The following is a 23,022-nucleotide window of genomic DNA, read 5'->3' on the forward strand; positions in this document are numbered from 1 at the left end:
GGTTAGAGTTAAGTAATAAGGAAATAAAGCATGTAAATGTGGATAAGGAAAAGAGAATAATTCCATGGCTGCATGGAGAGCTGCAAGAACCTGGCAACACCATCGCCAGCCAAGCACCATTACCAATTCCCCCCAAGCTTCTCCAGGATATTTAATCACTCTCAACCACTGGCTTTAAGAGATTGTAATTCCCTTTTCTTACAGAATTCCTCCCAACACCTCCCTGAGGGTGAGAGGGAACAGACCTGCACCACCTCATGCACTCGCTCAGCCCAAACCCCAACATTCGGGATGTGAAGGCAACTTCAGTCCTAATAACCCTGAAAAGAATTTCCTGTGACAAAAAAGGGCAGAGCAGGGCAGCCTCTCCATGCAAGCCCTCTCCTGCTCACCAGGGCTGCATTTGACCCCATCCAGGGAAGTTTCCCTGCAGGACTCTGCAGCTCTGCAAGTGCAGCTGCAGCGGAGCAGCGATGCCTGTCCAGGCCAGCTTGTGGCACATGCATACAAAAACGTGCTCCAGCCCCCAGGGATTTCACAGATTTACTATCAGTGAAGGGCAATAATCACTAAAGGAGGAGCAATTATTCCAAAATCATTTAGGATTTAAAAAAATCATTGGCAAGAAGATAGAGGTCAGGAGGTGCGCTGTCAAGGGAAATAAAAAAACTCCACCTGTCAAACCTGGGTTTAACTTCCTCTCTGACTGCAATATGGTAAGAAGAGAGAGAAAGATATAAAACTGAAAGGTCACATAGCCACTGGAAGCTGGAATTAAAAGATCTCCATTTGTGTTCACATTTTACACAGGGATCACACCATTAATCCGTTCAATCCTTCTGCAAAAGTTACTTTTTTTAAAATTGGCTACAAATTAACTAAAAAGAAGGAGAACAAAAAATGCAGTGAGTCTCTAGGTGTAATTTCAATTTCCCTAAGATGGTGAGAGGTGGTGTGTGGCTGTACAGACACAGCAAATAAAGCACATGTTCCAAAGCTGAGGGAAAACACTGCTCTCAAAGGGTTCCACCAGACTCAGCCCAGAGGGGCAGGGAGAACAGAGGAGATCAACACAATTCCCAGGAATTTGGGGTGGAAAGGCAAAATATAATCTCCACAGTCAGCTGTGCCACTGGTGCTGTCTGTGCCACAGACCCTGAGCAGCCAAAACCAATAAATATTTAGAGATGCTGTTGGGGTGGTGAGTGGGAACCTCAGGTAGGTTTTGTCCACAAAAAGAGTTCAGCATTCATTAACTGGTCACAGGAAAATGTCTGATCAGAAAAGGAATTACAGAGTAAGGAAATGAAGGAGGCAGAAAGAGGAGAACACCCTGATTTAGCCAGCCCTCAGATGGGGATTTTGGAGGCTGGAGCCCATGCAGGATGCAAACAGAGATGCACAGAAGGCAGTGTGCTAATTCTACCAGAATATTTAGCACAGAATGCTTCTAGAGTCAGACATATTTATGCCTGAACAGATTTTTTGCTATAGATTTAATAACCTTAAGCTAAATGTGCTAGGACCATGAGGAAGTAAAGCTTACACACCGCACCTTGATCTATTAAATCACTTCACACCAGAAATACAACACATTTACTTTTCTCCCTGTCCTCCTTCACCCAAGGAATAATATCCAGGCTTGAGGATCCCACATTACTGTTAATTTTGTTTCTATCTCAGAACTCCAAAGGTGCAGGGCCAGACAGCTCCCACTAAGATTTCAGCTGGCCTGAAGCTTCAAACTTCCCTTGGGCACGTTCATTTTGGGATGGAGGATCCTGCCCTGTTGGGCTGGTGGGCAAGGAGGGTTTGCTGGCCCAGGAGCAGGTGCCCTGTGCCACCCCTGGGTGATCTCTCTCTGCTCTCATGCACCACTAACTCCCACCTGAGGCTTGCAGGTGGCAGCAATGGGAATTGCTTAACTACCAGCAGTTTATGGACTCCAGCATGACCTGCCATAACTCCCATTAAAGCAGGATAATTTGCTACAGAGAGAACTTTTTATGATTATATAAAACTACCAGAACCTTAACATTATTTAGGTTTTATTGTAAAGCTGTAAAAATCATCCACTGTTAACAGCTGCCTTAAAACACATGAATTAGGCATTTCAGTAACCTTTAAGATGTGTTATTCTTTGTCATAGCTCTGAATTGTAAGATAGGTCTGGTTACCTCTAAGAGGTTTAAATTTCCAATCTATTAAAGTAATACTGGCAATCTGTTATTTCTAGGCCATTGAGGAAAGGTTAAAATGAAAATTGGACTTTAGGGAGTTCCTCTTATTCTAAGTGCAGGCTGAAAACATCTCAGCAGCAGAAGGCAGAGTCAGGGTCTCAGCAAGAAGCAGTTATCAAGGGAAATGACTGGTGATAACTTTATTGATTAAAGCAGCTTGAGGAATTTCAGAATTGCCACTGTCTCAAATTACTGTGGTGAGACAGCTTTATTAAAAAGGTATTTTTCATTAAAAGCCAAGTGAAAGAAAATTGTAGCATGTTTTCAAAAGCACAGCTCATCTAAAATGGTTTAATGATGGTATGGATTAAATGCATTCCACAGGTGGAATAAATTATCAGAATAAACATTTTGTAAAAGCAAAGCAAAGTAAAACCAGGCCCTGTCATGTTACTACAAATGCAGAATTTGTCCAGGAGAAAGATTAAAATGTAATGCAGTGCATTACAGAAACTTACTGAAGTGGCTATACTGAGGTTTTAAACTGAAAATAATGAGGTTTTATTACTGTGTACCACGAACTAAACCAACCTGCAAATCCTTCTTCAAAAATACATTAAAGTCACAAGGTCAAGCAAAACTTAGGAAAAGATGCCAGAATTAAGGCAGTTTGCTTGTTTGGAAATTGTTCCTCCTACACATGTGTGAATCATGATCCAGGCTTCAACTCCAGCAGTGTGGATTATTGTTTCCATGGTGGAAAGCATGGAGTGACTGGTGCCTCTATCCAGTGGTGTCTGCTGCACTCCTCCTTGTTTAGAAGCACACTCCCTTCACCTCCAAACTCTCTAAATATAAAATACTATACCTACAAACTAGATATATCAGTACAACAGATTAATGGCCTTTACCACAAGAAACAATATGATGAAAAGCCAAAACTCTGACAAAACGTAAGTTAGGCACGAGCAGCAGACATGGCAAATGGTGGAGAATGAGTAAATAATCTCTTCTGGGGACTATTCCTGCCTTTCTGTACCCAAAACAAACACTCCTGAAGCTGATGGGAGCCCTGTGGGAGCAGCTTTGCCAGCCTGGGGATGCATCACATCAGGTTTGTTCCCTGGGGCAAGGATCAGAGACAGGAGTTCTGCACCTGGGATGTTCCAGGGACACTCCAGACTGGGATATCTAATTCCTGGGAGGATATGGACAGATTGAAGGGAGCACAGCAAAAAGGAGGGGGATTGAATGGAGGGAAGCAGCAGAAATAAAGCACAGTTTTGGCAAAAAAAAACCTTCTGCAATGATAACAAGTCTAGACATAACTGGATGAAGAAAATGTCCAGGAAGTTATTTTGGTTGTTAACCAGAGTAAAACTAGAAATAAGAAGATGCAGTTTAAAAGGGAAATATCCTGATAAATCTCAGGAAAAGCTGCCTTCCCCCAAGACCCACGGAGCTGAACACCATCCCCAGGGCACTGACAGTTGTTTGGCTCTCTGAAAACTGCTGTGGACAAAACATTAATAACTGTGGAGCAGGGAACACTCCTGCATGGAGAAGGAGATGGATTACATGGCCCACTAGGTCTTTTCCATCTCCCCACTCTGTAATAAAGCAAAACCCAAGCACATGCTGAATTACAGGGCCATAATTTCATCTCCAGGCTCCAGGGACCTACAAGCCACCCCAAACTTCCCTCCTGTTGTTTATAATGTCACCCAAACCCCCCTGATGGAATTATTGTGCTGTAATTCACTGCTGTTTGTGAGGCTTCTCATACTCATCCTTATGTCCTGTGTGACAGAACAACAAATCAATAAAGAGGAGCTGGAACAACTACAGAGAGGGGAAAATGGGCTGTGCTGAGGAAGCACAGCATGTTTCTGCAAAGCCAGAAATTCAGGAGGGGGTTTTGGGGTCAGTCAGTGCTTCCTATTCACCAAAATGATAAAATATCTTTTCTTCTGCCTTTTTCTTTTACTAAAAAAGCTAGTCAGTGTGAGAGCACAGGAAATAAAGGACATTTTGGGATCAATTCCATCACCCTGCAGCCACCAGTCTCCAAGCACACTGCCAGGCATTAGGGCACCTCTTTTGCCTCTCTAGGCATTGAGTCCTGGTCACATTCTCTCCCCTTCAGCCTCTTCTGTAACTTCCCACAGCTACAGCAAAGCAGGAAAAAAGCAAAAGTGGGCACAAGCATCTGGCACAGCCCCTGGGCATGGCACCTCACCCTTACCTGCTCTGGTGGAACTCCCAGTTCTGCCAGGGCTGACTCAAAAAACCTTTTGGATGGTTTCCCCACCACCTCAGCCTGGATATCACAAGCATACTGGGGAAAAAAAAAAAAAGAGAGAGAAACAAAGAATGCTGATTGGAAAAGGATTTGTTCAACTCCATAACTCCAGTTATAAAACCTTTGTGAGTATTGATTTTTGCCCTTAAATAACACAATGGATTAGCAGGTGAAGGTGGAGATCAGAGAATTTGGATAACAGAAGTGTTTAAAGTTTTCTGGCAGGAAAGAAAATGCTCTTGAAACACCTCAAGGTACAAATCTTTCACATTTTCCATCACTGAGTAATCTTCAACTCAGTTCCAGTACTGCTCATTTTGTTAGGAGCATCACTCTTAGAGATGTAACAAATATTCTTTATATAAAACTATCAAAAGTACTGGAGGGCCTTAAAAGCTATAGAGAATTTTTTCAACCACCTGCATGATTTTAATGATCCAAGTGAAAAATTGAGTTTCAAATCCAGGTTTTGAAAAGTTACACTTGAAAAAGCAGATTTTACAAGTTACATTTTCTTGCAACTAAATATCAGTGCTATGCTGAAAAAAATTGTTTCTTGCTTATTCCTAGAAAAAAGCTAACATGGACCTTCAGGTTTTCCTGGGTATCTTGCACACAATATTCCACTTTTTTCTTGTCTTACTCCTCCTTTCATTGGCCTCCCTTGCAATAAGGGTACCACAACGGAAAAAGTTCATGGCTTAAGTAAAACAAACTTAAACCAAAAAGAAGAACAAAGGCAGAAAAGAAATTAATCCACCCACCTTTAGAACGCAGCAAATGAGTTTCAATGTGTGGAAACTCCCTCCACCAAGGTGAGTAATTACAGAAGATGACCCATATTTATGCCAGTTACTCTTTTAACAAGGTGCACAGGGTGAGTAAGCACAATTCCAGCTATAAAATACCTCCAGTGCCTTCATATATGCTCCAACATCAAGTTTCAGCCCATCAGTTTCTTTATAGTAGCGTCTGGAAATGAAAGTGATAAAGTTCCCATGAAATGAAAATGCTGGCAGTTAAAGAAACCACATTTTATTATTTCTGGATCTTTATGGATGTCCATATGGCTGCATAAAAAGTCAAGTAATCAGAAAATCTCAGGCCAGGTTTAACACAGGAGTTAAGGACAGGCTCAGGACTGCGCAATGCTCAGGGAAAGGATCCCAGATGCCCATCTGGGAATAACCTCACTGGTTCAGAGGGATTTCAGTGTGCTTGAACCAGGATGGGCTGTGCATTATTGCACAGTGGCACAGAGCCCTGGCAGGTGAAAGGTGAGGGCTGGCCCTAGCCAGCAGCTGTGACCCCTCCTCAGTGTGCCTGCAAGGAGACCCCAGACAGGACCAGCACTGCTGTCAGCCCCCCACACAAGGAAATCCCGCTTAAAAGGACTAAAAGCTCTCCAAGCTGAATTTGTTCCCTTCTAAAACTGCTCCACGAAGCTCAAGGAATTAGGAGGTGTCTTTAGAGAATGTAGCCATGATATTTTATGAAAAATCCTCTCCTTACGATTTTTTCTTCTGAGAAGCTGAGAGACCTCAGGAACAAAATGTAAACATTGATTATCTGCTGCTGTGGAATGCAACAGGTGCATCTGGGATTGGCCCATGTGGTTGTTTCTAATTAATGGCCAATCACAGTCCAGCTGTTTGGACTGTCTCTGTCAGTCACAAGCCTTTGTTATCATTTCCATTCCTTTTCTATTGCTTGCTAGCCTTCTGATGAAACCCTTTCTTCTACTCTGTTAGAATAGTTTTAATATAATATATATCATAAAATACTAAATCAGCCTTCTGAAACATGGAGTCAGCATTCTCATCTCTTCCCTCATCCTAAGCCCCCTGTGAACACCGTCATAAGAGAGTTTTTCTGGAACAGCAATTCACATTCACGCAGGTCTTCCAAGCTCTGGGCAGAGCAAAGACATGTTTCTGTATGACAGGAAAAAAGGTAGGATGAGCAGTCAGCTAAGATTTTATGCCTTATCCTTCTGCCATTTTCGATTATTCAGCATAGCCTTCCTTTAAAATGACCACTTGACCTTTGCTGGAACAGCCATTAACCTTCCATAGTCTGGCGTAAACAGCTTAATTTTCTGACAGTGGCATGACAGAAGAAATTACAAAGCCAATTCCCACTCTCAGCCCAAAACAGATGCTAAATGTAAATCACTCCATTTCCAGGAGCAGGGCATTCTGCTTCAGTGCCTCTGACACTTTTGTTTTCTATGGAATGAACTAAAACTTCTACCAAAACCAACCTTACTGGCCCAGGGCAGGCACATTGCTAAGGCCCACCCAGCTGTGCTGGTTCTGCAGGTTGAAAATGAAGCTGGGTTTTGTAGATGGCCCTTTGCATCCATGAGGCTTCTCCAGTCAGGAGAACAGTTCTCATAATTTATAATCCCCCTCCTTTGAGTCAGAGAACTCACCAGAGAAACTTGTATTCACATTACCTCAACAATCAGCCAATAAAATACAATATCCTCTTGGTGAAAACTGAGCTATGAATATCCCAAAATCTTTATTTTTAAATAAAAAGTAATATTTCAAAGAAGTAATAAAAAGAGCTGTTTCTATCAATGAATGACCAAATAAGCACTTTTACATGCACAGGGCACAAAGAATTTTTGCACTGATGACAATACGGGTCCTAAGAAAAGGTTGATTCTACACTTAATTTTGAAATATGATATTACTTAACACAAAATTTGATTACTTCATGTACATTAGCCAGTCTCCTGTTGGCTCAACATTTTCTCCTTATCCTTCTGAGAAACAGTAAGGATTTTTCAGCCTGTTGGAGGATTACAGTGTCAGGTAAGGCAGCACAATGAATTTAACTGCTCCTTCCCACTGATAAGTTCTGCCCAGCTGGATCAATAACCCACAAACTAAGAAGGGTTTTCATGCCCATTACAGTCTATTGAACCACTGAGCAAAGTTGTCACTGCACTTTCCCCAAGATAAACATGCACAGTCTCTTTTAAACCCATGCATCACACAACAGATAAGAATAACTCCTGTTGTTCCTGTTGGGATTTGTCATTATTCAGCAGGAATTAATACTGTCCTGTTTAAAATCTCAGAATACATCTAAATTAATTATTTTCAGGAAAACATTCCAACTCCCTGACTGGATTTTTTCCTGTGTGTGAAAACAGGAGGTCAAAATTTACCCTTAATGTGCAGTGAATAATTAAAAATGCTGTCTGACATTAAAACTATCAAAACAACTAATCTGCCACTTCAAAAGCACCAAACTGCCTCACAAACCTACACCAACAGCTCTTCACCCAAGCATGGCCTGGGGAAACTTCGAGTTTCCTTCACTATGAAAAATAATTTATATTCAGTTCAGAGAGGAACAATGGCTACAGGCAGCAGTTGAACCAACAGTTCTCACCTCTGAGATACTATATTCTCATTTACTTACACATCAAAATCCAAACTCTCCATGATTCCTATTAGGCTTTGAGGCTCTCTTGAAGCACCACAAGTCCTCTTCATTGACAGGCACCTTACCAGGAGTGCCTACACTGATTTCTGTCCTCTATTAAAGATATTATTAAAAAATGCAGAGACTTGGGGTAAAACAGAGCTCAACTCACCCTTTTCCAAGGGAGATCAAAACAGGCTTCTCCATCCCAATCAGAAGTCGGAAAGCCTCGTTGAGGTTTGCGTAGGTGAAGTTCTCTGCTGCATCTCCAAGAACCACACAGTTTGGGTTTGTCTTATCAATCTCAGCAAATTCAGGGACAAGATCTACAGAAGGAGAAAAAAACAAAAAAAAAAAAAAAATCACAAATCCCTCACTGTGGATTCTAGGCTTCTTTTTTCTACCAAGGTTGGGATTAAAGGTGTGAGATGGTATTTCTTGTTGGGACTCAGATGTTCATTAGTTCTTATCTATGTTACAGTCTCACAAACTGTGAGTTCTACAGCACTTCACTCTAACAAACAAAGTGGAGATGTGTGTCTCTCTCTACAAGGCCTTTTAAGGATAAACTGTCTAATTAAGAAATGACACGTAAATTATTTTTACTTTTAACCCAATAACCAACCACCCGTGGCCGCAAGGAGGACTTTTTTAATCCAATTACACAAAACCACCCAAACCCATGGAGAGGAAGGACCAGCCTCTACCCTAAAACCTCAATCTTGCTTTATGTATATTACTATATTCTAAACCCTTAAACTCTAAGTTTTCCACACTGTGATATTGCACACTTCTATTCAAACTCCACACCCACAATCCTGCCACTGTCGTATTTTATGAAAAATCCCTTCACCAGGATTTATTCTCCTGGGAAGCTGGGAAGTTTCAGCTTCTCCGTGTTTTGCTGCTCTGGAATGTGATTTGGAGAATTGTTTACCCAGCATGTGAATTGTTTTTAATTAAGGGCCAATCACAGCCAGCTGTGTCAGACTCTGAGTCTGTCATGGGTCTTTTATTATCACTCTTGTTTAACCTTCTGATGTCTCCTTTCTCTTTCTTTAATATAGTTTTAGTATATATTTTTCTTTTAATATAATGTAATATCATAAAATATAAATCAGCCATCTGAGAACTTGGAGTAAATTCTCATCTCTCACCTTGTCCTGGGACCCACAATAACACTGCAACAATTAATAACCACAATTGGTGACTGACAACAATTGGTGTCCCTGAGTGAGTGACATCCTAACACAATCCCAGTTCTGTCATTCCCTTTTGGAAACCTTCTCCACAGCCTCAGGTCAGTGCAGTGTTCTCTTGGGGGTCAGTGCCTGGCAGCACAGAAAGTCTGAAATTCTCAGCATCCAGGGCTCCAACACCTCATCACTTCAGGTCCCATGGAAGCGACTGTGGTGGCATTTGCAGGCGTCCCAGGATGAGGGAAGAGATGAGAATCTTGACTCCATGTTTCAGAAGGCTGATTTATTATTTCATAATATATTTTATATTATGTTATATCTTACATTACATATTATATATTATACACAATATTATATATAAGTGTATGTTATGTTGTGTTATGCTATGTTGCGCTGTGTGATATGTTATGTGTGATATGCTATATTCTAAGACTATACTTAAAGAAAAGAGAAAGGAGACATCAGAAGGCTAGCAAAGGAAAAGAATGGAATGATAATAAAATCTCGTGACTGCTCACAGCCTCGACACAGGTGGGTGTCATTGGTCATCAAGTAAAAAAAGTTCCACATGTTGGGTGAACAATTCTCCAAATCACATTCCAAAGCAGCAAAACACGGAGAAGCTGAAGCTTCTCAGGAGAAAAAATCCTGGCAAATTTTTCATAAAATATGCCTGTGACAAGCAACAAATCCCCAGATTCACGCATCCCTTCACTCACGACAACACATGAAAAAATAAATTAACCTCGGCCTGACCCAACTCTTCGTACCCCTACTCATCTATCCCAAACCAAAGAGGCAAACAGAGCCCTCCCCTGCCTGCCTGCCCGTGTCCCAGGGCTGTCCCACCGTGGTGCACCAGCAGGTGTGGCCTCAGGCCGCGCTCCCTCAGCAGGTGACAGGCGGCCGGGGCCGGCGCCGTCACCTGCGACACCGAGATGTCGAAGCCCAGGGCCCGCAGCTTCCTCACGAAACTCTCCCGCGTCGCCTGCGTCTCGTTGGTGCACAGCTGCAGCTTCAGCCCAGAGGCTTTGATCCTGGCGAGGGAAGGCAGCAGAGATGAAGGAAACGAGACAAGAGTCACTCTCGAGGGAAATACAGGTTGGATATCAGGAAAAAGTTTTTTATGGAAAGGGGGATTGTTGCAGAATGAGGTCTTTGTCGGGGATGAGCCATTTGTCGGTGAGGGGAGACTCGGATGCTCAATATGAGTGATAAGCAAGTTCTGTTTATTGAAGAGAGCATCAGACACTTACACAGCAAGTAATAAGCTTATGAATATTCTGTAAGCCAAGCAATGTATTGGTTAAACTATACCATCAACTCTTCCTCATTCCTTTGGGCCTACATTCTCTATTTCCTACGTCTCTCTGTCTACTTGTTATCATTCCCAGCTAGGCCCAAGGACACGCTATCTTGCAGGTGCAAAAACTCAAACTAGCTGTGTTCAGTACTTTCCCAGCTCCTGGTCGGCTAACAAGCGAATGTCTACGTGACCTCTGTCATGTAGCCATTTCTCCACAGGGTACAGAGTTCTGGAATGGCTGCCCAGGGAGGTGGTGGAATCACCATTCCTGGATGCGTTTGGGAAGTTTTTGACTTTCCCGGTTTGCCCAGAGCCACACCACAGAGAAATGATTTCTTGTTGAGAGTTTTTTGCAGGTTGAGGAGTTCTTGCTAGACAATGGTCACATTCAGCCAATGCACAATCCAGCCTGCTTGTACTAATGGACACATTCACAAACAATGGATAACGGACATATTCAGAAATGGGGTTGGTATATCCTTGAAAGAGATACAAGAAGAAGAATTATCAGGACTCAGCAAGCTTGGGAAAGTAAGAAAAAAAGTGAGCCATGGGTGGGCCAGACGGCCACAAGAGGACACATGAAAAATTAGGTGACCCAATCAGCATTCTCATTTAGATGCATTAACAGCAAAGATTAACCAATCATGTATTAGCTAGAGATGCATGGACAGTTGAGATTTATTATAAATATAGTCTTTTTAGGGATAATAAATTTGGCTTCACTGGATCATACTGGTTATGGTGTGATGCCCCTGAACCTCCCCACCCTGCAATTTCTGCTCCCAGGAGAAGGGTGTCATCCCTGGGTGTGCTAAACAAAGCCTGGATGTGGCACTGGGTGCCAGGGTTGAGTTGAGGTGTTGGGGTTGGGTTGGATTTGATGATCATGAAGGTGTCTTCCAACCTGCTCATTCTGTGAATTCTGCTAAGAAGATGAAGATGATATTCCAAACCAGGAGCAGCATCCTTTGCTGTGACCAGATGTACCCAAAATCCTGACTCTGGGCACTGCAGCTGCCAGTTAGTTCAGTGATGTTTTATCAGCACTGGGGTGGGTCCAGCCACATTTATCATTAAATCTCTCATAAAACACCTGTGCTGTTACTTAGTGGATCATCCTGAAAAATGTGGCATTAAACTGTTTCATTAGTAAATATTTACAGGTAATTGGCTTCTCAGGGGAAGGAAACACAGCCATGAGTGTCCAGAGCCAAGGACATGGCTCCTGTGGACTGGCACTCTGCAAAAGTTGTGTTGTTGCCCCATTCCTGCAGTGTCCAAGGCCAGGCTGGGCAGGGCTTGGAGCAACCTGGGACAGTGGAAGGTGTCCCTGCCATGGCAGGGTGGAATGGGGTCTGTAAGGTCCCTCCAGCCCAAACCATTCTGTGACTCCCCTGCAAGCTCTCTGTCTCTGAGCAGCTTTGTTTCCCAAGCTGGGAACCTGCCATGGATATCCCCAAAAAAGCCTCTTCCCCAAGGATGAGCTGTCAGCTGTTTGGAGAGCCAATGTACTTCAAAGTGGCCATAGAAAATCAGAAGCACTGAAAATGTACCACAGTTAATAAAAAATAAACATTTGCCTAAGGGAATGTCACTCAGTGTCTCTAATACATGAAAATGCCTACTTTTTGCCAGTTTTCATGTGAATTTGTGCAAAATCATCTTTGAGGACCTGAGCACATGCAGATTCAGATACTTAGGTAAGTCTGGAAGCAGGCTTATAAATTCTTATTAAAATATTAAGACTCTTCTTTGTAATAAAACAAAAAAAGGACTTTTCTATTAAGGAAGTCCCTGCACTGATTCTCAAGACAACAAAACACACTGGGTCCATTTTGTAGGGAAGGAGATCTCAATTGGTTGGTGCAAACACCAAAGCCACCTCGAGACAACAGATCTGATGATGAACTTTCCATCAAAGGATTCTTAGAAATCTGGTCCTGACCCAGGGAGCCCCTTCTGCTCATCCAAACTACACACCAAATGCTGGTGATTCATTTCTTTCTTATTATTTGTCTTTCCTAATCATAGATATGTGAATTATCAATTACACTTAGTGGTTAATTGCCCTTCATAAAGATAGCTTTTCTCTTTTAAATTAGGCAGTTAATATATTGTAACTAATAGCATCCACTTGTACATTATAAATATATCTTCATTGATTGGAGCACTGAATGTGAGATTCACTCTCAAGTTAATGAAGCAATTGAGTGAAGAAGTGCAGGGTGTACCCAGGGAATAATTATTGTTAATGAATTATGATGTGACCTTCTCAGAACAATGAACAATTGGTGTGACAGTGGGATGACAATATTCCACATCTGTTATTTGAGACACGGTTTCAGCTGGAGTTGAAAAGCAAAGCAGTGTAATTTGGATACACAACAAACTTACAGTGTGCCATGAGTAAAAAAAAAAAATACTCTAAATGCAAAGCCTCCCTACACATTCTTAGGGGAAAAAAAATTCCATGATTCACAACTGACTGGAAGCAAACTTCTTTTGAATTAGAATCTGCTTTTTCTCTTCCTAAAGGTCAATGAATTGAGTCCAGGGACAACACCAACCACAGAGCTGCACAGACAAAGCAGCACCCTCACAGGTCAGCTCAGTGACAGCACAGATTAAGTTTTCATGTACTTCAAACTCCAGTTCTTTCTCAGCATTTTGGATGGAAACCAGAGTGACACTTCTGAAAGGACTGAGCAAAGCAGGAGGAGTCTGGACACCTCCCAGACTGCTTCATGCCTTCAGGGCCACCAGCAATTACCATCCCAACAACTGAGCTCAGGAAATGCTCAGGATCAGGTCTACAGTCAGGCCAAGCTGGACAAAAAAATGGGAGTCCTCTGGTGACACATGAAAAGGACTTTTAAAAATATCCTAGAACATTAAATAAAACAAAAAGCCACAAAACTCTAGAGAAGACTTATTTCTACAAAAATATCTTTCCAGTGAAAAGTCACATTTTCCTTCCCACTTAGCATGAAAAGAGCCCTGTAAACTCAGCCAAACCCCACACAGAACAGTCACACTCACCATCACACACTCTGGGATGATCCATCCCTGGATGCTCAGCACAGGGATGGAGAGCAGAGCCTGCAGGCCAGCAAACATCTATTAACTCGGAGCTTCAATAATTAGGGAGAGCTTTTACCAACAGCTCTGCATGGGGGAAAACCTGCCTCAAATCATGTTGATAGCAAAACTCTCATTCAGCTTCCCTGGCCTGGCCGATTTTGAATGTGGAGAGACTAAAAGTGGCTTGAAGGTCTGTGTCTCACAGGTGTGATGCTGTGCTCAGTGAGCCCACAGGGCTGCAAAGCCTCAAGGAAATCCTCCAGGCTCTGAACTGACCCACTGCTCACGCTCCCAGCAAAGCAAGGCACTGCAATTTCCACTGCTGGCAAGTGTGGGGATGTCAGGAGAAGAATAAAGAACAAGATTTGTAATGTGATGTCTTATGAGATAAAGAGCAAGGGATTAGGTACCTGCAAGAGCAGAAGAATGAGGCAGCAGGAGATGAAATACACGACACACGTTTTATCTAGATTTCAGAGTATTACAGATTTATCAGCAGGTCCATTACAGAAGCACGGGCACACCCAGGAAACCCAGTCAATCAGGCCTTCAGCTGACTTGCACACCTCATGGCTGTGATAAAGATCTCACTCAAACACCAGGAAAATCAATGCTGATTAGGGCAGTGGACAGGCAGCACTGCTGCCCCTGCTGCAGGGACCCAGCATGGCCCAGGTACCTGTGGGCATCCCCTCAAGGCTGCCTCTCCTTCACTGTTTGGGGCCATCAGCAGGCTCAGCTTCAGACAAATCCACTTTTTCCACCAAATCCACCAATTTCCAACATCACTGCTCACACCACTCCTAATGCCCAAGAGCAGAAACGGGGGAGCTCCACTGGAGCTAGGCAGAGCAGCTCCTGACCCTCCAGGCTGTAACAAATGCCAAACTCAGCTAAAGCGGCAAAAAAAAAGATTGTCAGAGCCCTTCTTGGAGGGGATGGCAGAGCAGAGATGGCAGCAGGGAGCAGATGGAGTGGCCACTGTCCCCTCCAGCTGTGTGTCACTGTGCTGCCAGTGCCTGCTCTGCCAGGGAGCTGCCACAGCACACAGACAATGAAGGGAAAAGTCACAAAAAAAAACCTTCCAAGCCCCAAATTAAAAGCAGACAGGTGAGCACTGAGCTACCACACCAGCCCTTCCAAGCCCCCAATTAAAATGAGCACTGAGCTACCACACCAGCCTTACCAGAGGAGGGACTTAAGCCCACTCCAGATCCAAACAACCACTTGGCCACCCAAAACATCCCCAAATCTACGCCTGGGGCACCCACCCAGCCCTGAGCACCTGCCCAGGGGAGAAGAGGATGTGAGGGGTTTAATTGCAGCCCTGAGCAGCTCGGTGAACTGACCTTTACCTCGTTCAGCTGGAGCAGGACACGGGGCTGAGTGACAATGTCCCCCAGTGCAATTACCGTGCGTCAGATGAGCCGGGCCCTTACAAATCACCTCGAACTTTACACATCTGCTGGCTGTCAGCATCTGCCAGGCTCACTCACCCGAAAATAATGAAAAAAAAACTCTCATTATTGCTCCATAACAGGTAAAGTGTTAGGACAATTATTGGACATCCTCACTGACCTTGTGCAGACTTAGCCAGGCGCCCTCGCCAACCTTCATGGGCAGCCTTTGGGCACATAAAACACAAAATCTGTTCTTTCAGGTGATGTAAAGGTTGTGACACCCATTGTAGGAAAAGCAATGGTCCTGGAATCCAGACTGGGAATCATCAAACTTAAATTCACATTATCCTGCACATGGCTGGAGCAACTAAAAAAAAAAGGTATAAGGCTAAACTTCAGATTTCCCATCTTTTCCCACTGTCTTTTGTAAGGAAGGTTTTTCCTAAGACAGGAATAGAAAAGTGCAGCCCACAGCCAGAGGTCCTGTGCAGATGGGCAGTGGGGCAGAAAGCAAAACCCTGGAACAGGCAACAAACCTGAGCTTGGAGACTGTCCAACAACAACTTCAAAGGGGTTTGGAAATGTGCTACAAGAGATTTCTAGCACTGGCTTTTTATCCTGGTTTTGGCAATAAGATTTTGCAGAATGCTTTGGGGTATTTTTTAATTTAAAACAAAGCATGCTGAGCACTTTTGCTATTTGACTCTTTTGCATCAGTGGACAAATATGAGTGTGCTTCAGTGTAAACCTTCCAGCACTCTGATACCTTGTCTGAAACACAGGGAATCAACAGCACCTGCAACCAAACCATAAAGTAAAAACAGCACTTGGGCAGCAACACCATCCTCCCACCTGGGCAGGGTTAATGTCAGTGCCCTCTGCAAGGGCCAGGGTGCTGGTGCTCCAGGTAAAATCTTTCCTGATCTTGCTTTTTTTACCCAGGAGAACCTCCCGGGGAGCACCACACACACCTGAGGATCCAAAGGGGTTTTCTGGCTCAGCACTGGCTCAGAACAATAATTCCTTCTGGGGTCCAGCTGTGGAAATGCCTGGTGTGAGCAGAGCACATTTGCTCTGCTTAAAAAGCGTCTTTTTTTTTTTTGGCAAAAACGTGCTGTATTTTCTCTGCACATCTGTATTCCTGCCACTCCAGCAAAGTCATCATTTCAGAAGCCTGAAGGAGGCCATAAGTGCCTTTGCCCATCCTTACATGGTACAAGCCTCTCCCAGTTCCATGGAAACACTGAATTCCCTGGTGTTTTTTAACCTGGTGGGTGCAATGCAATCAGAGGACTGTGGATTAAACTCCAGGGTTTCCCTTCTCTCTCCCAGCGCCCAAAACTTTCCATTCCTCCGATTTCTGCCATCACAGCACATCCAAACCGCTTCAGTCTTGCTGTCACATCTCTGATGCCACTTCTGCCCCCTGACCTCCTGGTGTTTCCCCTCACTGATGTCCTGTCACGGGTCCTGAGTACAGCCAGGCTCATGACAGCCCAGGTTCTCTGGGGATCCAACTTTCTGCTCCACGTAGCCCTGACAAATCCTTACACGCGGCACTTTCTGGCCCCAGTCCCTCCTGCATTACTGAAACTCATCTCTGCAGCTGCCATCTCCCCGGCACAATTTCCTCTCCAGCCCCATAGGGCTCACCTCTCTCTAAATACAGAAGGGGAGAATTTGGAGGCAATCCAAAGGAGGGATTGCAAAAGGGATTAAAAATAGGAGGGCATTACTTTGCACGTGAATAAAAGCAGATTAATAGGCGCACATGAAGGAACCACAAGAAGAGGCCAATGTTACTTAAGGGTGGGCAAGGGTGACAAAAGAAAAGGTACATTTATAAGAGTAAAAACTCTGGAAACACCACTTTGAGACAGTGGTTTGACAGTAAAAACTGAAAAGCAAAATCACTAAATTGTAGCTCAAAGCAAACTTTAAACACTCACTAATGCCTTTATTTAGGTGTTTGGATAATTTAGAATTTTGCAGAGGTGGAAAGAAATCCTGGAAGTTTTAACTGGAAATCCTGGAAGTTTTAACTGGAAATCCTGGAAGTTTTAACTGGAAATCCTGGAAGTTTTAATACTGAAACAAACCCAAAGTCCATCTTGTCCTGAATTCTCTACAAAGGCCATTGAATACAGCTGTATACCAGAATTACTGCACAAATTATCCAACACTATAAATCATAATCCACCTCCCTGAACAGCAGGGAAGACAACGGATTTGTAGGCAGCAATATGCCACAACAGTAAAATCTAGAATTCAGTATTTAATAAAAATAACACATACTTCTGAAAGGAACTTGCAGAAAGAAAGCACAAAGCAGAATACAAGAAAAATCTCTCTGGTCCATTAAGTTCAGTAACAAGATGCATTTAAGGCTGCAGATTACAAAATCAGCTTAATGTATTACACCTAAAAGACTTTAACCATACTGCAAATGGTTCAATAAGTAAACTCTGGCAGAACTTAAATAGCTGGTAAATCTCCACTTTGGGAACTGCCAAGAAAAAAATCAGATTTTTGGGGATTCAGTTAGCATGAACAGGTGTGGGATAGATTTATTTGCATTGAGCAAAATATTTTTATGGACAACACAGTGAATGATACCCCAATAGCTTTTATTCTGTGTAAAAAGGGGGGTGCATGATCTTTAAGGGTGCTTCCAACCCAAACTATTCTATGACTCTATGAAGCTGCTAATTGCTCCATTAAAAACTCAGTCAAAAATAAATTATCTTTGACAGGGTTGAATTCTCACTTTGTACACAAACAGCACCTGCTTGTAAAGAAGGAATTCTATTTCTGAGACCCTGAAGGTTAAGGATGTGTAAACTCCAAAAATGCAAGCACTTACTCATGCAATTTGTGCAGAAAGCAGGTGAACACCCACAACTTTGGGGACACAAATCTTTATAAAGAAATAATGAACACTGCTGATTAGGAAAGTAAATATGGGTTAGGAACAGCCCCTGCTCTCAGAAAACTGAGACCTCAGCTGATGTTACAGATTGGAGTGCAGCTGAGGGTCAATTCCTGGATCCCCTTTTGGCTCTGCCAGGGATGAGCCACAGGACAATACAGAATGCTTCATTTTTGTGTGTCTGCAGCTTCAGGAGGGCAGGGACACCTGGGGCACTGGGTTCCTTTGGGTAGAGTAGAAAGTGCAAAGAGAGCCAAGTACAAATATTAACAGATATTTACACAAGAGTCTGTATACTTTATTTGAAGGTCTCTTTCCAGGAGAAACAGCTCCTTTTCTATCAAATGCCCCGAAGGCACAGCAAGCCTTGGAACTCTGAACATCTGCACAGCCCGTGCTCAGCCACATTATCTGCTGTGGCAACAAAGATTTCCTACTCCTCATGGCACACACACTTCCAAAAGGCTCTTTGTGAGCTCCCAACTCCTCTGAACCCCCACACCCTGAATTGCTTTACAGTCCCAGTTCCATTTGTTCTCCTCACAATCTCCCTCTTGTTAGACTCGCCAGGTATTTTATTTCAGCAGCAGTGTCCAGCTGCTCCCCAGCCTCCCTGCTCCCCAGATTTCCGCTGTCCCTTTTCAAGGGCTCTGTGGAAAGCTGTGCTAACAGATGCACCGCCCCAGCCCAACAACAGGATGTTGTAAACCTCCAACTCCTGCGTGCTTTTCATATGGATATGTTAATGGACACGCTATCAGCACACAGCCGTAAATGCAAATGCCAGAGCACAGCCTGAGCATCTTTTATGGGTGTTTAACCACCTTCTGCCTTGTAAGGGAGCAGCTCCCTGCGATTTGTGAGATAAAAAGCAGCTAGCTCACCTCGTGTCAATGCTGTGTAAATCGATTAGCACAACGAGAGCACGGCACTGAGGCTCTGTTAGGGCTGGCTCCAGGAGAAGCCTTTAAGTCACCGATGGCCTTTCTGATCTCACCCATGGGCTTTCTGATCTGCTCCAAAGCATCTGCCAGGGAGCTGCACACGCCGGGAAGAGATGTAACTTTTTCAAAACAACAACAAAGATCCGCCACAGTAAGTTAAACAATCAAGAAACATTGTGTCTTAAAAGTTTTAAAGGGATAAATTACCTCATCGAGCCACTTTTGGCTTTTTTTAGCCATCCACTGCTGTAATATCCCCACCTAAAGATAACAGCAACAGTCCCCGGAGAATTTAGAGACATTCCCGGCTCCAGGAGTGCCAATAGCCTTTGGCACACAGGTGGATGAGTAACAAGGATCCAGATTCATCTTATCCCTTGAGCACAGGACACCAGCACTGCTCAACAAACACTCCTGTGGTTCACTTCCTCAGCCTCCAACTCATCAACCCCCTCTCAGAGCACACTGAATCCTTCAGTATTTCACAGGTGAGATGTATCAGGGCTGCAGGTGCACCAGCAATAAACAAAGCAATCCCAGCTGTTAACACTTAGTGTTTCACCACAGGTTGTACCAATTATTGATGCCTTGCTCAGGAGGGTCTCTACAGCAGTGAATGCCACCTTGCTCGGGGTGTTCCAGTGTCCATCAGCTTCTCTGGCCATGTCTCTGCTCCATCTGACTCTACCGTTGGCTAAAAACAAACAGACAAGAGGGAAGCAGCCATCACAAATGGAAACCAGGCCAAATTCTGCTGGCAGAAATCAGGCTGCTGCTCTCACAAACACTAACTCACATAACTGCACAGCAGAATTCAGCTGAAAACAAGGGAAATAATGCAGAAAATGTAGTTTTAGGAGGCCAGGACAGCTTCAGTCACGTGAAACCAAAGACAAATTATGTTTACTTATCATTTTTACTGGAGTGTACACTCTATGTTGTTACACTAAGTTAATTGCTGTAATGGGGAGGTGATGTAGCAAGACAGTCTGAAAAGAACAGGTCAGCTGTCCTGCTGTAAGAGTCCTTATCTGTACTCTACCAAAATGGGATTTAAGGTTTCTGTTGGACATATATATGCACTAAAAGAAGTTAGACAGCTCCTTCAGCAGAGGATCACAGCAATCTGAATTAGTTATAAGGTTCCTTACTATCTGCAATTATGGCTTTTTAATTGATTTTAAAGAAAGGAATTAATTAAAAAGAGCTCCTTTTAGCTTTGATCCATCTGCTTGAAACCACCCAGCTGTACTGTGACGCAGACACAAATATTAATGAGCAACTGGCAATGGGATAATGAGTCAATAAAGAGTTTAAATGGTGTGAGCCAGAACAATTACTAACCTAATAGGCAGATAAATAAGGCTACTTGACTTTACCCAAGGAAAATGATTATTCTTCACCACTTACATCGAATGACCTGAACAAAGTGGTTTGGTGGGGTTTTATCCCTTTCTTGGCACTTTTCCATTCTGCTGTTCCCACAGCTATGAACACGGCTCTGCAAATCCTGCCCAAAGGAGATCAGCTTTCCCTGCACAGCATTCCAGAGCCTTTTGCTGGGTTGCATCTCCAAACCCTCCTCAAAGAGCCCTGCAGCCCTTCCAGACAGGTCAGATTAGCTGCTGAGGGCTCCCTGTGACTAACAGGCAAAAAGGATTTAAAACATTCCCAGGATTTCCAGGGAAAATTTTCCTACATTTAGCCCAAGGCCAGAGTTTTACTGCTGCTTCATCAGCATATTTCTGATGTTACTGTAAGTTAGATGCAGTTTAAGTTGTCTCCACACAGGAGGTTTCAGCAAATGAGGTGACAAAGGTTATTAAGTAACAGCCTGCAACCTGACAAAAGGTGAAGTTTAAAATTTAGGAGCAAAAAAAAACAACGTCAAAAGCATCTGGTGAACCACAACACAGGTATTACTGAACCTGTCCTGGTTTCTAAAGGCATGACCAAATCTCTGACAGTATTAATGCAGTTGCTGTTATTTATGCTTGGTTTGGCTGTGCCTGGAGGCCTTGGCTATGTTCTGGGCTGTCCCAGGCTGTGCTCTGCACACACATAATCCCTGAAAGAACCACAGGCCACAGGATTTCAACAGAAACAACTTCTCCCTCTGCCTAGTTTCACTGAATTTCCTGGGATTGCTGCCCTCCCCTTGGCTGTCCTGGCACCTGCAGTTTCCTCTGGACAGGTAAGAACCAAAAACTGGCCAAGAGCCTCAATAAGGCTTAAACTTGCTTCAAATATTGCTCTCCGACACCACTAGGAACTCTGATCTACCTGATAACATCTTCTGTGCATCCTATGTGTGTTTCAAGAAATATGAACAAAGACATAATGATGGGGGGGAAAAAAGCAAGCAGCAAAGAGTTCTGTTATTACCACCTAGTTTGGATCTTCTCCACTTCTGCCTTTCCATGGTGGTTCCACCAGCATTTAGGCACATATTTAACTAACCTCATTTGATTAATTATATTGAATTCAATATTTCTTCCTGCCTAATAATGCACTTGTCCCTGTTGTGTCTGTGCTGAGTGGCCCCAGAGGGCAGAAGCTGCAGAGGTGCTCACCAAGCAGAGCTGTCAGTGTTTCACAGGGGTTCGGAATTTAGACATTTGAAACATTCCAAGTGGGGTACATGCAGCAGCACAGAATCACAGAATGGTTTGGGTTGGAAGGAACACTGAAGTTCCAATCTCCTGAAACGGACAAGGACACATTCCACTGCCCTAGGTTGCTCCAAGCCCCATCCAGCACTTGCCAGGTGAAACAGATCTGGATTTTCCACAGTGAGTGAATGAAACATCACAGAGAGCCAAAAGGCTCTTCCAGAAATTGACAGCCACACAATCAATATTTGTCTTTAAACAAAGCTGTCCCTGCAGCCACTGTTCTCCCCTGGCCCCATCCTGCTCCTCTGGTCAAGCAGGGCTGATACAGACACACTGGCAAGTCAACCTAATTAATTCAAGTTAGTTAAGTTAAAGTTACTTAGCTACTGTTACCTGGACAGCATCACCCAGATAAAAGTGAAGGAGTTCCCTACCTGTGGGCACTGGGAGTAACTCACCAAGACCACACTTTGCTTTTGAGTCACTTCCAAGCTGGGCAATCATTAACCCCAGCACAGAAACTCTCCACTGCAGGGTTGCAAATTCCAGCTAATTTGACAGCAGAGTTAATCAAATTACAGACACACCAGCGTGGGCAACATCTGAAAAACCATTAGCAGGGGACAGTGGTGGACCTCCTACAACACTGCCATCTCCTGCCACACAAAACAGGGGACACCAGCTAACACAGAAACACGCAGGAGAGTGCCGGATGTCCTGCACACTGCCAGCTCCTGCCACACGTGTGGTGACACCAGCACACAACACAGGGACAGTGCCAGATGTCCTGCACACTGCCAGCTCCTGCCACACGTGTGGTGACACCAGCACACACAGGGACAGTGCCAGACCTGCACACTGCCAGCTCCTGCCACACGCGCGGTGACACCAGCGCACACAGAACCACGGGGGACAGTGCCAGACCTGCACACTGCCAGCTCCTGCCACACGTGTGGTGACACCAGCACACACAGGGACAGTGCCAGACCTGCACACTGCCAGCTCCTGCCACACGCGCGGTGACACCAGCACACACAGGAGGTTGTCGGGCTCTCCTCCCCATCAGCCCAGGCTGTGCGGGCTCCCTTCCCTAAAATAGCCCCCAAAAGCACCAAGCCGCCCCCAAAACCCCCGATTCCCGTGCGGCACTCACACAGCGCGGCACGGGCCGGACTCACACCGTGCCCAGGCGGTGACCGCGCTGCGTCCCCGGCCCCGCGCTCCGTCCCCTCTCCCCGGCCGCCCCCACCCACCTGCGCACGGCCTCGACCGAGCCCGCGATGGGGACGCCGCCGCCGGCGCCGCTGTCGTAGAGAACGCCGCTGACATCGAGCAGCAGCCCCCGCACGGCCCGGGCCCAGCCCCGGCCCCGCTCCGCCATGGCCGCTCCCGCCGCGGCGCTGCCGGGAAATGCAGTCCCGGCCCCGCTCCGCCCCGGGCCCGCCCCGCCGCACCGCAGCGCCCGCCCGGGGCACGGCGCGCTGGAACCGCCGCTGCGAACGGCACCGGGAGCGCTCACGGCCGGGCTGGATGGGGAGCGACCTGCCCTAGCGGGGGCCATCAGCACCCGTGGCAGCGGAGTGAAATTAGATGAGTTTTAAGGCCCCTTCCAACCCAAACCT

At 44.7% G+C, this 23,022-nt stretch overlaps 1 protein-coding gene across 1 annotated transcript in view; it reads right to left on the minus strand.

Annotated features, from left to right (window-relative positions):
* Positions 1-22,792, minus strand: part of LHPP (phospholysine phosphohistidine inorganic pyrophosphate phosphatase) — a 76,909-nt gene extending 54,117 nt beyond the window's left edge. Inside the window, exons 1-5 of the mRNA XM_063163031.1 lie at positions 22,654-22,792; positions 9,972-10,159; positions 8,096-8,249; positions 5,391-5,454; positions 4,426-4,518 (exon numbers count right to left, since the gene is read on the minus strand). Of these exons, the coding sequence (XP_063019101.1) occupies positions 4,426-4,518; positions 5,391-5,454; positions 8,096-8,249; positions 9,972-10,159; positions 22,654-22,781 (627 nt within the window). The 5' untranslated portion in view covers positions 22,782-22,792. The remainder of the gene's footprint in view (positions 1-4,425; positions 4,519-5,390; positions 5,455-8,095; positions 8,250-9,971; positions 10,160-22,653) is intronic.
* Between the last annotated feature and the right edge of the window lie 230 nt (positions 22,793-23,022).

The sequence above is a fragment of the Melospiza melodia genome, chromosome 9, assembly GCF_035770615.1.
Source record: "Melospiza melodia melodia isolate bMelMel2 chromosome 9, bMelMel2.pri, whole genome shotgun sequence".
NCBI classification, from domain to species: Eukaryota; Metazoa; Chordata; class Aves; order Passeriformes; family Passerellidae; genus Melospiza; species Melospiza melodia.